The sequence below is a fragment of the Grampus griseus genome (assembly GCF_964374135.1).
Source record: "Grampus griseus genome assembly, chromosome: 1".
Classification (NCBI taxonomy): domain Eukaryota; kingdom Metazoa; phylum Chordata; class Mammalia; order Artiodactyla; family Delphinidae; genus Grampus; species Grampus griseus.
In genome coordinates this window covers 76,210,757-76,227,286 of record NC_139017.1, presented here as the reverse complement: position 1 = coordinate 76,227,286, position 16,530 = coordinate 76,210,757, and the positions used below count along the sequence as shown (strand labels likewise).

General features: G+C 46.6%; 2 protein-coding genes across 2 annotated transcripts; one reads left to right on the top strand and one right to left on the bottom strand.

Moving 5' to 3' along the window:
* Positions 1–480: 480 nt before the first annotated feature.
* Positions 481–1,971, bottom strand: ANKRD34A (ankyrin repeat domain 34A; the record flags this gene model as incomplete). The annotated part of the gene is made up of 1 exon (XM_082658653.1): positions 481–1,971. One exon carries the CDS (start codon positions 1,969–1,971, stop codon positions 481–483), a length of 1,491 nt encoding a protein of 496 aa, XP_082514779.1.
* On the top strand, positions 1,747–14,446 carry POLR3GL (RNA polymerase III subunit GL). Its single transcript, XM_082658665.1, has 9 exons — positions 1,747–1,785; positions 4,782–4,944; positions 11,136–11,303; positions 11,644–11,773; positions 12,632–12,700; positions 13,031–13,087; positions 13,328–13,401; positions 13,526–13,639; positions 13,935–14,446. Exons 1-9 carry the CDS (start codon positions 1,757–1,759, stop codon positions 14,019–14,021), a joined length of 891 nt encoding a protein of 296 aa, XP_082514791.1. The 5' UTR covers positions 1,747–1,756; the 3' UTR covers positions 14,022–14,446.
* The last annotated feature ends 2,084 nt before the right edge of the window (positions 14,447–16,530 follow it).

Sequence of the window (16,530 nt, the reverse complement as noted above, 5' to 3'; positions counted from 1 at the left end):
GAGAAGCAAGACCTGCAGAATGGGGGTGGGATATTCACGAAGAGGGTAGAGTGTCCAAAATCATGAGTGGGCTGTGTTGCAGGGCATACATGGAAAGCAAGGGGTTACTATTGCAGGAGGTCAAAGAGATTGGATACTACTCATAAGTAGGGGCTCCCTAACGCTTCTGAACAAATGCAAGTGAGCTTGGGACCCTTTTGGGGCCCTAGCACAAATGGTCCGGTGTGTGAGTAATTCCCATATGCATGTGAAGTGGCCAGGGCATGAGTGCATGTGTCTATATGACCAATAAATAAGAGTACTTACCCTTCCCTGCAAGTGCAAGTACTGTGCTTGTAGACACATGTTTACCCATGTGTGCGTGCGCCGAGCCCATGAGCACATGCAACAGACCCCTATGTCCGAGGTGTGTGTGTGAGCTGGTTCTTCCACCCTTCCCAAGGTCTTGATCCCCACCCTCCTTGGTTCCTCTCACTCCTCTCAGCGCCCAGGCTCCCCTGGCCCGCCTAGACTCTGGAAGCCCCCTAGCAGGCGGATCTGCTCAGTCTGCATGGAGTGGCGCCTCACCAACTTGCGCTTGGTCCTGGGAGAGCCTGGCGCCCCCGCCTGGGGAGGGGCGGGCAGCGAAGGCGCCCGACCTCCGGGTTGGGGACGAATGTCAGGGATGGGAGGGTGGGGGCTGACATTGAGCGGGGGCAGGAAACCAGGCCGTGTTTGCGCGATGTGGTCCAGAAGCAACGTCCCCGAGCCCCTCCGCTCCAGCAACCCTGGACTCCGCCTCCGCCCGCTCAACGGAGACACAGCCCCAGGCAGACTCTCCTGGGACTGGCGCGGGGAGGGAACAGAGCCGGCTGGAGGGAGGGTCAGCGGGGAGGCGCTGTATCTGCGGCGCTCCAGGGACGGGCGGCTGCACTCCGGCGAGTCGGGGCAAAGATTTCCGGGGATATCGAGCTCCACCGGCTCCATGCGGCTCAGTTTCTGCCTCAGCCCTGAAGGGGGGCCAGGCTCCTGAGCTTCTGGCGCTGTGTTTCGGCGCGAGAGAGGACCCCCACCCGTCACTTTCTCCGCCCACGGGGGCGGGTCCTCTGGGCCTTCAGTGCTATGACGTCTGGAAAGACGCGGTCGACCTGTCAGGGTCAGGCCGTTGAATTCGGTGGTCAGGCGCTCAATCCCCGGCCTCACTTCGGCAGGAGGAACCGGTTGAGGAGGGGCCACTAGGCCCCAAGGCTCGGAGTTGAGCCTTTTGAGTGGTTTTGGAGGATGACGGGGTGGTTTGGGGAGTGGCTCAGAAGGGGAGGGGTCATCGGGGGGCTTAGGAAGAGGGAATTCAAATACGTCCCGCTTCTCCTCTTCTTCCTGGGTGCGAGGGGATAACAATCCCTGTCCTCCTACTCCTGCAGTCTGCAGTTGGATTTCCGACGGCGACGTGCAGACCCCCGGGCTAAGAGGAGCGGGAGCGGGGTCCTCCACCCCCGGGGACGGTGGGGAATTGAGATACTGCCGGGTCTTCTTGGTGCCCGAGGGCGAGGTGTCGGTGGTGATGATGATGACCTCCGTGCCCTTGGCCTTACAGGCGTCCAGCAGCGTGGCAAGGGTCTCGCGATCCCCGCGGTCCAGGGCGTGGACAAGCGCCGAGGCGCCAGCGTGATCTCGGACTGAAGGGTCTGCGCCATGGGCAAGGAGCAGGGAGGCCACCGCTGCGCCCCCGCCGCCAGCGCAGGCGTGCATAAGCGCCGTGCGCCCTAGGCGATCTGCGATGTTGGGGTCCGCGCCTTGCTCCAGAAGGTAGCGTACCATGCGCGCCTTGTTCTGGGGGTCGTCGTAGCGGGCCCGACAGGCCGCCATTAGCGCAGTCTCCCCTTGGGCATCACCCTCATTCACGTAGGCGCCCCCCTCCAGAAGCAAACGGGCCAAGCGTAGCTTACCCTGACCCACGGCCCGAAGAAGAGCGTGGCCCTCGGTGTGCAGCATAGCTGCCGCTGGGGCGAAAGCACCGATGGAGCCGGGACTGGGACCTGCCGAGGATGGCTAGGGGAGTGGGGGTGGTGGCTGGCAGAGGCCCGAAGGCTCAGTGGCGAAGCCAATCCCTGCAAAAAAGAGAAAGATCTTGTTTATTGATTCAGGCAGGGAAACTGAGGCACTGGTGGAAGGATCGGCGTGGGGCGGGGGAGATCTCCCCGGCACTGCACACAGTCCTTCTTCTAACTCCTGCCTTGAGCCGCCCCCATCCCCCCAGCGCATGCCTGAGGAGGTGGGAAGGGTGCACCCGCACTGAAGGACGAGCGCCAGTGCAAATGCGTACGTGCACGCGCAGGGATACCGCACCGCCACCCTCACCCCACGGCTTATCAGACCTTTCCAGCATCCCCCTTTTCTTATCCGTACTTGGAATCCCCCTTCCTAGGATGCTGAACGCCACCCCCCGACACACATGCACCCATACATTCACACACAGTCCCATTCCTAACCTCTTTTAGGTTGCCACAGCCCCACAAACTGAATGGGGGGAGGGAGGCAGCTTGCGTTTGGGACCTAAAACGGGTAGGGGGAGAATTGCGGGTTTCTTTTGCCCCTGCTACATTCCCCATCACTCCTTGCTCTTTCCCCTTCCCAGGCTGTGCACCCAAATAGATACCTGTAAGTCCGCAGAATCTCCTCCGGGCCAGGACTGAGGCCAGGGCCACGGGGCAGCTGGGGTGGCGGAGCCGGGTTCCTGGGGGCCCACATGGCGTGGGGGTGGGCACCCGGATTCCCTGGGTGTCAGTATCTGCGCCCGGGCACAGAATCCTGGTCCCTCCTCCCGGTGCGCCCCGGGCACAGCGCCGGCTCGGGAGGAGAGAAGCTGGGGGGGGGGGGCGGAGCTCTGCTTCTCTATTTATAGCCTAGTCTCTGAGGGTGGGGGCGTCGGGCACCAAACCGTTACCCCACTCATGCACACATAAACCCTCAAAAGCTAGAGGCTCCAATCCTGACTTCCCTTGCTTAGCCGACCTCCCCTCAGTCACAACAAACCTAAGTGTTCCTTAGGAGACTCCTCCGCGACCCAGACTGGGACCATCCTAGTTCTTCGTTGAGCTTCAGCAGATCCCCATTCTCCGAGCTTGGTGTGTTGATGCGCGCCTGTGCGCCAGATCTGACCTGCCACACACAGCACATGGCACACTGTGCAGAGGGGTGGAGAGAGGCGATGGCGATCCACAGCCGGGGTCCTTACTGTGCAGAGCGAGGCAAGAGTTGTGGCTGCCTTCTCGTAGTTTAAATGTCAGGGGGAGCTGGAGTCACACAGCGATACATCTTCATTCCACCTCCCCCCAAACGGAACATGTACCACAAATAAACTTGGACCTCAGCTCCCTTGTACAGACCTCTTAGATAAGTATGAAGAGGTTGGCTATCTGGGATCATTTTTAGATACAGCAAGGGGCATTCCCAGTTGTCTCCTCTCCATATTCTTGGAGGGGTGGGAAGGAGAGAGATAGAAAAGGGGCAGAGAAGAGTGAACCTTGTAACACATCCTCTCTCATTGCATCTCTTTACTCTCAGTCTTGCTTAGAATCATTATTTTTCCATCTCACTTAAAGGTCTCTGTTTGAATCGCTCCTTAAAGTCTTCTTCTCCCTGTCTGTAGCAGTCGGTTTCTCTCACTGTCTGTCTCTGCCTCTCCTCACCATCTGCCCTGTCTCCATGGTTACCATAGCTTCCATCTGCATATTTTAGGAATGAGTTTGTGTCCAGCTGGAAAGCATCAGGGGGAGTGGGAGGGGGAGTGAGGAAAAAATCCTAAGGATTTGGAAAACTCACCTGAGGTAACTCAGAGGCTGGAGGCCACCAGACACAAGATACAATGTTCCTGGAGAAGGGGGAGAGAGAAATATTTGCAGGGAAGCCACCCATTTTTACTAGCTGCCATTTATTGGAAACCAACCATGTGCCAAGTACTTTACATACATTATCTCCAATCCTCACAACAACACTATAAAGTAGGAATTATTTTCTTGTTATAGATGAAGAAACTGAGACTTAGTAAAGTGAAGTAAGTTCTCCAAAGCCTCACAGCTCTGTTTCTGTCCTATTCCAAAGGCTTTGTGCTTGCCACTCCACCTACAGCCTTCCCAGTCCAGAGGCTTCACTCCCAGGGCCATTTTCCCTGACGTCTGGGTTATTGTTCTTAACTAACTCCTAGATTCTATCTCTACTCTGAACTCTTTCCCTCTGTTTTTTTTTTTTTTTTTGCGAAGTGGGACTCCTCCTCCCGTGCCCCCTTTTACCAAGGGCTAGGAGGAACTGGAAGGCAGTGGGAAATGCAGGAAACACTGGATTCCTTCCCTGTCTCCTCAACTCTGGTTATCTGATTCCTAATCCTTCCTTTCCCAAACCCTCTTTCCATCTTCTCACAGACATGGCAGCAATCCACAGGAAAATATTTTTCTAGAAAAGAAATATTCATTGGTGGTGCTGGAGGGAGGCAGTGCAGGATTGAAGGGAAGTTTGGAGTAAAGAAGGAGAGGCCCAGTGTGAAGACAGAGTCACAAAAAGAACGACGCCTAAGAAGCAGGTTTCACAGAGGTTTATTTCTCTGTGTAAGCTCCCTCAACAGAGTCCCTCGGTGAGATGTGAGAGTCAGGTTCCCTCTGTGAACTGTCGCTAGCCAAGGGGATCCTCCATCTGAGATGAGGTGTGAAATGACTGACCCTTGCTTGATTCTGCAACTCCATCTCTCTCCTCACCCGGCTTCTCTAGCCTGAGTTCCGGCGAACTCTCTCCCTCCCTCCACTCCTCAGCTTCAAGTGGGCGGACCTCCCTCCTCGGCTTCTCCAAGATTGGCCGGGAGAACTCACCAATGGGGAGCTCTGGGAGGCGGACCTAGAACGCCAACAGCTTGAGGAAGACCAGCAAATTTCAAGTTGGCTGCGGCGTGTTTTCCGCGTGGGGGAGGGGCAGCAGGTAAGGCCCCGACTTGGTGGCTCTGACCTGGTTCCGTTCCACACCTTCCGAACTAGTTCACCAAGGCCAAGCTGCTAGATAGACAACGCTTTCCGGCAGCCTGTTGGATCAGCCCGCTTCTAGTTCCCTACCCTTTTCCTCTGGGCTCCCATTGCTCTGTTGATTTTATGCCAGAGAACCGTAGTTTTCTTTCGCGCAAAGGGGAGTTATATTAAAGGAGAAAGTGAAAGACTCACTCTGGTACCTCTGACTCTTTGCTATGGGGTCAGCTTCCCCTAAATCTATTACTGTTAAGAGCCTGACAAACTCCTGTTATCTATCAAGACTCTGATGAAATGTTACCTTTACCTGTAGCTTTCCTGGTTCACCTTTTTTTGCAGAATTAATTGTTCCCCAGTCTGAGGATAGCATTGTAGGCATACCTCTGTTGGAGCACTTAGTGCTCAATCCCTCTTTAATGTTTCTATTCTTTTTAGAATATAAGGTTTTGTAGGGCAGGTTCTAATATTTAATTCACAGTGCCCAATAAAGGTTAATTGGATGGAATTAATTGGGGAGGAAGAATTTAAACTCCTGATGTAATTAGGGAAAAATTAATAAAAGATAAAACAAAATACAATACAGTATATAATTATGACCTCTTAAATTAGTGTTTCATAATATAATTGCTCCCACAGTCCAGAGAAGGGAGAAAGCCAAGAGGACTGGGATGGTGAGGGGAGGCTTTAGGAATCACAAAGTCTTAAGTTTGGAACAGACCTTAGAAATCATGTATTCATTCATTCATTCATTTTTAAGCAAATATTTATTGAGCATCTACTATATGCCAGACATAATGCTAGACAATGGGGATCATAATGAATCCTCTACTTTAGATATGCATTCTTCCTTTGATAAACCATATTTAGTAAATGGTTATCCAGCTTCAGTTTAGACTTCTTAGTAAAAGAACTTCCTATCTCACTTTGTTCTTCAATCAGTATCTAACAAATAAAACAAATACGTGGCTCAACAAAATGCAATCCACATTTCCACTGTAAAAGAGGAAGAGCTGTCCTAGTGGTAACATTCTTAAAGATAAAGAAAATCATCCCTTTTGTTTTCTGATTATAGAAGTAATATACATTTATCCTAGAAAACTTGGAAATACATAAAGGTGTAAAATATCTATTATTTCATGACCGTGATATAGTGTTATAATTTTAATATGTACCCTTTCAAGTTATTTTCTGCTTGTATACATATGTATACATCTGTGTGTTTGTGTATATATTACACACATAGGGCCATACAACAAATACAACTTTATATCATGCTTCCCCCACTTTACATTATATTGTGAACATTTTCTGCCTTTAAATATTATTTGAAATAATTATTATGTCTACATAATGGTCTAAGATGGATGTTTGATTTTTTTTTTAACCATTCATTTTTTTGTTGGACCATTTAGGTTATTTCAGAATTTGTGCTACCATGGATAGCTCTTTGATAAACATGCTTTTACTTATATCTCTGACTATATATCTGATGATTTCTTTAGGATAAGTGTTTAAAGTGGGATTACTGGGTTGAGGATATAAACTTTTAAAAGGCTGTAGATTCAAGGGGTCAAATTGCTCCCCCAAAAGACTGTGTTTATAGTCCTTCCAGTAAGGTATGAGAGTGTCCATCTCAAAAAAACCCATGGCAGCCTGATTATTTTTTAAATCTTTGTCAATTTGATAGGTAAAGAATGGTTTTATTGGCTATTCTTTCCTTAATTGCCTATTTGCACATTTATTCTATTCATGTTCTTTGCACATTTATTCTACTGGGGTGATTTTTTTTCGTTTGGATTTCCATGAGTTCTAATATGAGTGTTAACTCCTTGTCTTATTTATTACAATTATAGCAAACTGTAAACATTAGAGTGCTCCAGGCCTCAGTCCCTGGATCTCTTCTTTTCTCTCTTCACATCCACTCCTTTAGGAATCTCACCCAGTCTCATGGCTTGAAACATTTGTATACTGAGAACACCACTAGAATGTAAGCTCCATTTAAATTCCATGGGTGCAGGAGTTTTTTGTCCATTTTGCTCACTGATACATCCCTAGCACTTAGAACAGTGCCTGGCACTTAATAAGAACTCAATAAGTATTCATTGAATGAATTTAGATGGTTTTTAAATTATTATTATTCCCATTTTACAGATAAGGAAATGGGTTTACAGTTATTAAATAAATTGCTGAAGGTTGTATAGCTAGAAAATGACTGAACTGGGATTCAAATCCATGTTCTTAACCACTACATATACTGCCTTTCTTAAATTTGATGTAATTGTTTTTCTGTACGTTCTGTTGAAACCTGCTTCATAGTAACTTCTACCACATCACACAGTTATGCTTAATTGGGAATGAGTATAATGTACATGAGATGTTGTTGTTTGCAGGGGAAGGAGAGTACAGGGGTAAACACTAGGGAGGGTTGATGTTTATGGAGGAGCAGTCTGGGACCAGGTGATGGGAAACCTTAAACATCTTCAAGAATTTAGACTCAATCACAATCTTAAATAGAAGAGACTCATTGTAGATTCCTGAGCTGAGTGGGGTACAGATAGTTTACAGTTTCCCAACCAGTTTAGTGCCTTAATTAACTAAAGTTTTGTCTTCTTTTTACCCCACATCCTTGAGGGTCACTTGGTTAGTATGTGGAAATGGAGTTAGATTTGTCTAACCTGAAAGTTCATGGCCTTTTCTTAACTCCTCACTGCTTTGCAGTCAAAACAGCTCCTGTGTCCACTGCTAGAACTGTATCTATCAGGTGGAAAGACATCTAAGCTGTCTAGTTAGAGTGTCTTTTCCCTTGAAAGGGCTTGAAGACATGGTGGCAAATTCTTACTACTTCTCTAGTGTCCATAAGACATCCTGTCTCCTCTAATGTGTTCTTTAAGTCAGATCACAGTTTAATCTATTAACTAACAGCCATCTTTTCCTGACATTTTTCTTGGCACTTGGACTTGAAACTTTCCAAATTCCTCAGGCACACATTTTCCCACCTCTCCTTCCTGCTGCATATTATTAATCTCATCTACTATGCTGTTTTACTATATTTTTAATTTTTTAATGAATATTTTTTCTTATTACAAAAGCAGCCCCTATTCAGTACAGGAAAAAAAAAAAACCCATAAAATACACATCATCAAAAAACCCCCAAAACCCATCACCTCCAATTAACCAATGTTAATTTTTGTTGTATATCCTTCAAGAACAACTTTTTAATTCATATATCTGGGTGGGTGTATGTGTTTGACAAAACAGATTACCTTGTACATATTTTAAAATCTTTTTTCCCCCTAACTAATCTTTAGTGGAGTGCATTTTGTTGAGCCATGTATTTCTTGTTTTATTTGTTGAATATTGATTGAAGAACAAATATCCCAAAATGGAATGACCTGCAAAGTGAGAGAGGGAGTTCTCTTACTAAAAAGTTTAAATTGAAGGTGGATAACAATTTACTAAATATGGTTTATCAAAGGAGGGATGCAGGTCTAAAGTAGAGGATTCAATATGATCTCCATTATCTAGCATTATGTCTGGCATATAGTAGATGCTCAATAAATATTTGTTGAAAGAATGAATGAATGAATACATGATATCTAAGGTCTGTTCCAAACTTGAGACCTTGTGATTCCTAAAGCCTCCCCTCACCATCCCAGTCCTCTTAGCTTTCTGTGGGAGGAATTATATTATGAATCACTAATTTAAGAGATCATAATTCTATACTATATTGTCTCTTGTTGCTCCATAGCTAACATATTGTTAGTATGTTCCCTTAATATGATGTGATGAAAATGGCTCTTCATCTCTGTGATCTTCCTCCCTGAAACACACAACCCCAGTCTAATCAAGAGAAAAACATCAGAAAAATTCAAACAGAGGAACATCCTATAATACACCTAACCAGTACTCCTTAAAACTGTCAGGGTAATGAAAGACAAGGAATGTCTGAGAAACTGTGAATTTTGAATTGCTACTCAAGTTTCTTGCTTTTTTTTATTAAGAAAATTTATTTCTTAAAACAGTTTTAGATTTACAGAAAAACTGAGCAGATAGTACAGAAAGTTTCCATATGCCCTGGCACCAGTTTCCCCTATTATTAATGTCATATATTAATATGGTATACTTGTTACAATTAATGAACAAATATTGATACATTGTAATTATTCAAGGTCCATACTTGATTTGGAGTTCCTTAGTTTTACCTAATGCTCTTTTTCTGTTCCAGGATCCCATCCAGGATACCACATTATATTTAGTTATCATGGCCCTGTTATGTATGGAATATGTCTATACATACATATACTTACATGCACAAACATATATGTATATGTATGTATACATACATAACTGAAATTGAGAGGATCCATATGCAAATACTAATAATGATTATTACTACATCATGGTCATGAAATAATAGGTATTTTTATATATACCTTTATGTTTTTCCAAATTTTCTAGAATAAATATATACTACTTCTATAATGAGAAAACAAAAGGAATGGTTTTCTTTGTTTTTATGAAGGTCACCGCTAGGACAGCTCTCTCTCTTTTACAATGGAAGTGTGACCTTTCCTTGTTTTTGATGACCTTGACAATTTTGAAGAGTACTGGTCAGATATATTATAGGATGCTCCTCTGTTGGAATTTGTTGGCTTTTTTCTCCTGATTAGACTGGGGTTATCAGTTTTGGGGAAGAGGATATCACATCATATTAAGGGTACATACTAACAATATGATTTAATTTTGTTCATGTTGAAACCTTGGTCATCTGACTGAAGTAATGCTTGTCCAGTTTCTACACTGTAAAGTTACTCCCCCCACCTTTCCAAAATTGTTTTGGACAAAATTCCCTATACACAGGCCATACTTAAGGAGTGGGGAATTACACTCTCCCTTTTTAGGGTGGAATCTACATAATTTATTTGGAATTCTGCATGAGAAATTTGTTTTTTCTCTACCACGTATTAATTTGTTCAAACGTTTATTTATATCAGTATGGTCTCTTGGATATTTATTTTATACTTTGGTGTTATAATCCAATACTACTTTATTGCTCAAATTGTTCAGGCTTTGGCCATTGGGAGCTCTTTCAGTCGACTCTTATGCCCCTTTGACACAGCCCCATCAATGTGTGTGTTGTGTTTTTGAGCACTTTCTTACTTTCTGGCACTACAAGATGCTTCAGTCTCATCTTGTATATTTCCTGCCCCAGTCCTAGAATCAGCCATTTCTCCAAGAAGCCCTGGTTCCTTTTATTGGAAAGTGGTATTAGGAGCCAAGATCTGGGTGCTAGGTATCTTCCCTGCTACTGGGATTTCATTTCCTTCAAGTTTCATTTTCATTTGATGACTTTCTTTATCCCCCATGCTATCTGACTGGCTTCTCAAAAATAATGACAAGAGGCAAAGTTCAGTTACGGCAGCAGGAGGAACTTTCAGTTCATCACAGTGGAATGGGCTGCCTTGGAGAGGAAAATGGACACCCTCTCTTTAGGAAAATGCCACCAGAAGCTGAATGACCAACAACTTACAGAGGATAGTACTGTACTGGGAGGGTGTTTGGGCTAGAAGACTCCATGGGTCCTTCCATTCTAAGATTCTGTGTTTCCAGGTGGTGTTTAAAAAGATCAACTTGATTGTAATGGCTCTTATCACATACATCCCCACCCCCAATCAAAGGACAGTGAGACTGATGACTCATTCCTGTTCCCTCCCAGTGTCTGGCACACTACCTTTTTCATGGTAGATGCTTAATAAATGTTTTGTTGAAATGCCTTGCATTAGATTGAGTTTAGGCCTGGTTGGGTTTGGAAAGTGAGGGAGAGAAAGAATTCAAAGATCATATGTAGATATGCAGATGGTGATAAACATCAAATTAACTTAGGGGCATAGGAAAGTTTTATCCAAGGGTCTAGTCACTTTCCTCATTGTGCTACAGTCACACCATATTGCAATTATCTGTCCTGTTGGAACCGTGTCTCCTCCATATTTTATATTTTTAGAAATACCTTGCTTGGCACTATGCCTTCTCAAAATTTGTTGAATTAAACTGGCTTTTCAGGTCTCTGGGAGAAAAGATTGAGTGTTTTGTACCTCCCTGGCTTCCTGTCTGTTCTACTGTACTTTTTCTCTGTGTTTTTGTCTTTATCAGGTTTTTCCTATTGGATGTCTGAATCCCCAGGCCCCCTCCATCATGGCCAGCCGGGGTGGGGGCCGGGGTCGTGGCCGTGGCCAGTTGACCTTCAGCATGGAGGCTGTGGGCATTGGGAAGGGGGATGCTTTGCCCCCACCCACCCTGCAGCCTTCTCCACTCTTCCCTGTGAGTGTCTGCCCTCCTTTCCCAAGACTCCCATATGCCCCTGGCTGACTGTGTATGATCCTGGATTCCTCCTGAGCCATCATAAAATCATCCTCATCTTGCCCCTCCCTGTCTGTATACTCCCACCTTATATGGGATGTTTTCCAGACAAGGAAGTATCTACCCTCACTTTTTACATTCTCAGCTCCCCAGCTTTCAAAATGCTGTGTTGCTCCACCCATTTGCCTTGGTCCTCTGCTCAGTGGGAGCATTGGATTGAATTGTGGGGAGAGGAGAGGCCCTCCCAGATTTGTACTCCAGCATGTTCTCCCTGAATTGACCATTGCCTCTGCCTCCTTAGCCCTTGGAGTTCCGCCCAGTGCCTCTGCCCTCAGGAGAGGAAGGGGAATATGTCCTGGCACTGAAGCAGGAGCTTCGAGGGGCCATGAGGCAGCTCCCCTACTTCATCCGGCCTGCTGTCCCCAAGAGAGGTCAGTTGGAATGCTAGTATCATGTTCTGAGTGCCTTCCATGAGTAGTACCCTATACTTAGCACCGCTGGGGCCCAGAGAGGCCAGAAGAGGCACAGAAAGCTCACTGCCTAACTGGGGAGATCACAGTAATTACCCCTGCATTTGAAATGCATTATGGTATCCATGGTTTGTTTTGAATCTCACAGTAGTCTTGGACAGTAGGAGGTTAAGTATTAAGATGCCCATTTTACAGATAGAAATGAGAAGATGTATTAAAATTTTTTAACAATCTGGATATTGCAGGTACCAACCAATCAGAAGAACTTGAGAAGGGGTCTCTGAGAAGCCCTGTAATTAAAATATTACCCCTTTGGTTTGTGGATCATGAGAGGTCAGGGAGCCAGGAGGGACTGGAGTACAGGATGTACTTAGGAGGTCTGGGATAGTGGATATTTACCAACTGGTGTGGAAGTACAGTATTTCCATGTATTGACAACCAGTGCTTTCCTCCTAAGCCCTAGAAGCTAAAGTTCAGAGAGATGAAACAATTGCCTAAGTTAGTCCCATTAACGAGGAGTAAAGGGAACACTGAAACCCTCGTTTCTTGCTCTAGTATACTTTCCACTGTACCACACTACCAGTCAATATAGCCATGCCTTTGCATTAAGGGAGATAACAAAAACATTGTAATTTGAGGTGGCAAAAGGACGGGTTAGAAGAGTGTTGAAGGTCCTCATGGAAGCTGACCCCCTGGGCTCTGGGTCTGGGGTGAGGAAAAAGGCAATATCTGAGTTTTGAGAGGGCTGGACCTCAGGAAGAACCCTGTTCTAGGGCTCTGAAAGGATAAAACTTTGACCCTTGACCTCTGATCCCTCAGATGTGGAGCGTTACTCAGACAAATATCAGATGTCAGGGCCGATTGACAACGCCATAGATTGGAACCCTGGTAGGTGATGGACCCTTTCATTGACCTCCCTTCTTTCAAATGCTTGAGATGCCTCAAGCCACCAGCCACCACCCTATCCACCCTCCTCTGTCTCCACCTTCACCCTATTCAGGAGCCTTAGATGTGCTCCAGACTCTACCTAAAAACCTATTAAATGGCCCCCACTCCTCTGGAGGCATCCAAGCCACAGTTTTGTTCCAAGCAGCTTTGACCCAGCCCCTTCCTTCCTCACCCTTAACCCTGATCCTTACCTGTCCTTTCAAAGAGTCATCATTCATAGGACACCCCAGGGCAGAGTCTTGCTGACTTTTTCATTCCTGCTATTCCTAGATTGGCGACGTCTACCCCGGGAGCTAAAGATCCGAGTACGGAAGCTACAAAAGGAGCGTGAGTGTATCTGGAAAAAGGAGGGAAAGGAGAGGTTTCCTTCATCAGCTGTAGGGCCAAGGCTGCTGGTGGTCTTGCCTGCCCTCCCAATTCCTACCTACCCAGTCTACCCAGTATTGTTGCTGGGTGCCACGGTGGCCACATGAGGGCAGCAGAGTGACATGGTCTATGCAAGAGGGTGGGGTAGAAAGCCATCTAGGAAGTTTGCTCTGATGGTTCACCTTTTGATCCTCTCACCAGGGACCACCATTCTACTCCCCAAGAGGCCCCCTAAGACCACAGAAGATAAGGAGGAGACAATACAGAAACTAGAGGTAAGGAAGAAATGCACATAGAGACCACCTGGGCCCCAGATTCATTCCTCCTCCTTGGCCCATGTGTGCCTCAATTTTTCCCTTCTGTGAGCTGAGTTTCTCTTCCTATTCATCCTCACATAAGACCCTGGAGAAGAAGGAAGAAGAAGTTACTTCAGAGGAAGATGAGGAGAAAGAAGAAGAAGAAGAGAAGGAAGAGGAGGAAGAAGAGGAGTATGATGAAGAAGAGCATGAAGAGGTGAAGGGGACCTCCTTTCATTCTCAGGCCCCCTTTCTTCCACTCATAAGCTCTGGGGATCTCAACTTCTGAAGGCTGGAGGGCCAAAGGAGATAGTGCCTCCAAAGGATAGAGCCCTCCACTTTACCTGTCCCTAGGCTCTTCTCAAGAGTGAACTACAGCTTGAATGCCGAGTGAACTATAGGCCTGGAATGCTGCGATTGGGAGGGAAGGGGACTGGTACACAGGGATGAAGGAGAATGCTGAAAGCATGCCGACATACCTTTCTTCCTTCCTTTCTTTCTTTCTATTTCAGGAAACTGATTACATCATGTCATATTTTGACAATGGAGAGGACTTTGGGGGTGACAGTGATGACAATATGGATGAGGCTATATACTGAAGAAGGACTCTAAACAATACCCTGGACGTTCATCTCTTTCTTGATTTAGGACACAGAGAGTAGCTGTCCCCTATTATTAGGTTTTGTGGACAAGCAAATCATTTGCTCAGAATCCAGATAACCTGTTTGGTCCCTGGAGATAGGAATAGAGAGTGACCACAGATAGCTCTCTTTTCTACCCTTCCCCTCCCTCTCTCCTGTGGTATTGTACCTCTGATATCTTGGGGAAAGGACAAAGGACCAATGTCTTAATTGTATGAAAGTGAGAAAGGAGGGTCGAAAGAAGGACTGGAATCATTAGAGCTGAGACAGCTGTGCACATGCCCCTACCCATTTATAGTTCTTTGTGGAGATAATTGGGGGTGCAAGCAGTTAGGAGGAATAAGGCCAGTTTTATATTTTTAAATAAAATGTTTTTATCTGTCTCTCTGTCCAGGGTGAAGCCTAGTGGGAGAGGGCTGGAGGAATGAAGGGGCTGCCTAGTAAGCCATTCTTCTCTCCTCACCTGTTAAGAGTCCAGTGTGACACGCTGGGGGTTACAGCCTTCCTGTCCTTTGCCCCTTCCCTCCTACCCCCATGGTGGGACACCTAATCCCCATCTAGCTCTGCCAAGGCACATTCAGGAGCTCATCTGCAGGGCTGCGCAGAGAGAGTTGTATACAGCCCACGCCCTGAAGACCAGCTGGCTTCTGGGCTTCTGGTCCTCAGGCAGTGGGGACGACATGATTCACGTGTGTTCACATGTGTTCCCAGGGACACAGGCCCTCACTTTCCCACGCTTGACCTTGATCTTGTCCTTGTTTACAAGGAATGATTACAACTATTTTTGTGGGGAGAGTCAAGAAAGCCAGGTGTGGGGAGGGAGTAGGGAGGAAGTGCCGATTCTTCTTCAGCACACTCGCCCTCTTCCAGGCCCTGGAGACCCCACTTTGAAAGGTGTGTCTGTGAAGCAGGAGCCCCCTAAATATCCTATTCTCCACTTCCGGAAGCTGCCGTGTGGCTGAGTTGCAGTTTCCCTTCTGTGGAATTTAGTTCTTCCTTTGTGGAATTTAGTTAGCCTTTCTCTCACTCTCTTCTTGTGGGGAGGGGGAGGGGGCAGGCAGTGTTGCTTTACAGGAAGTAAGGAGGGTGCAGAGGAAGGGGGTGACTTAGGGACACTCAGCTCTGAGATGTGCATTCTCACCCACACAGTTCTCCCTTGGGTGAGGTCACTTCCCTGGGCTCTGATTGGCTTCCGAGGAAGCCCTAGATGTACTGATTGGTTCCAGCCACTTGACATGCAACAGTCACGGGCAAGCTGCATGTCCAGAATAGGGACTGGATAAGGAGGCAGGAACAGATAGCTGGGATGCTGTCATAGCAACCTTACTAAACATTTGAAAGCCATGAAGATGGGATGTAGGAGAATCTTCAAGAAATTCCCCAGCCATATTCAGGTAGGCAGACTGAATTCCCTATGGCATCAAGTGATAGAGACTGGCAGTCTAATGTTAGATATTTCTGACCCAATTGTAAAGAATGAATAGGGGCTGTGACTCCATTGAGGGAAAGCACCTTAAAAGCCTGGTTTGGGTGTGGTAGTAGATGTTAAGGTAGGAGCCAAGAGAACAGAGAAGGAAACAGGAATAGAAATAGAACATTCCAGAGTTATTGAGCAATTTGGATGATTGATGTGTTCCCTTTTCTAGTTCTCTGAGGTATTGTGTGAGTGGAGTAGGGGGAGGGGCCAGGGGACCTGTCACTGGGGTTTCCCATAGTCACACTGTAGCCTGTGATTGTAGCTAGGGAGAAATGAGCAGAAAACAAAAATAAAAGACCCTGGAAAATCTCCTTTACCTTTCTCCTCTGCATATACACACATACCAGACCTAATCTGGTTAACTATGTTTGTGTCTATGTTGGGGGCACAGTTGACCTCCTAAATCCCACCTAATGCCAGCATGTGTACTCAAAAGAGTGGGAACAAAGAAGATTCTAGACAAGAGACAGTAGAGGAGAACTGAACACACCCCTGCCCCCACCTCTATACACACACATCCTTTTCCCATGAAACCGGGGAAGGATAAAGGTTAGAGTGGCCTCTTGGGATCAGTTGTACTTCCTCAAAGACAAAGTGTCAGAGAGACCAGACCATTCTTGGACTCTTTCCTATCTGGCCTCCTGCCCTTCCTGGCAGGTGACCTTGCTGAACAAAGCCAGAGACAGGGGACCCAGCAGCTTCCCCAGATTCCGGACCAGTTCCAGGAATGAGCTAGACTGTTTCCATTGACCTTTCCCCTACTTTCCATAGGTTCTATTGGGCAGGCTGAGGCAGGAGCCTAAGACTCAGTAAATAGAGTCAGGGCTGCTAGTCCTCCGGAGGACCACCTGAAAGGGTAGAGGTCCAAGCACTACTTGTAAACATTTAGAGAGGCCCCACGTGGTTCTTGCTCAGCCCTGTACTGCGTGCCTGCTTATGTTGAATAGATTGCTCCCATGCCCACAGCCTAGGCTGCTCTGGCCCCAGGCA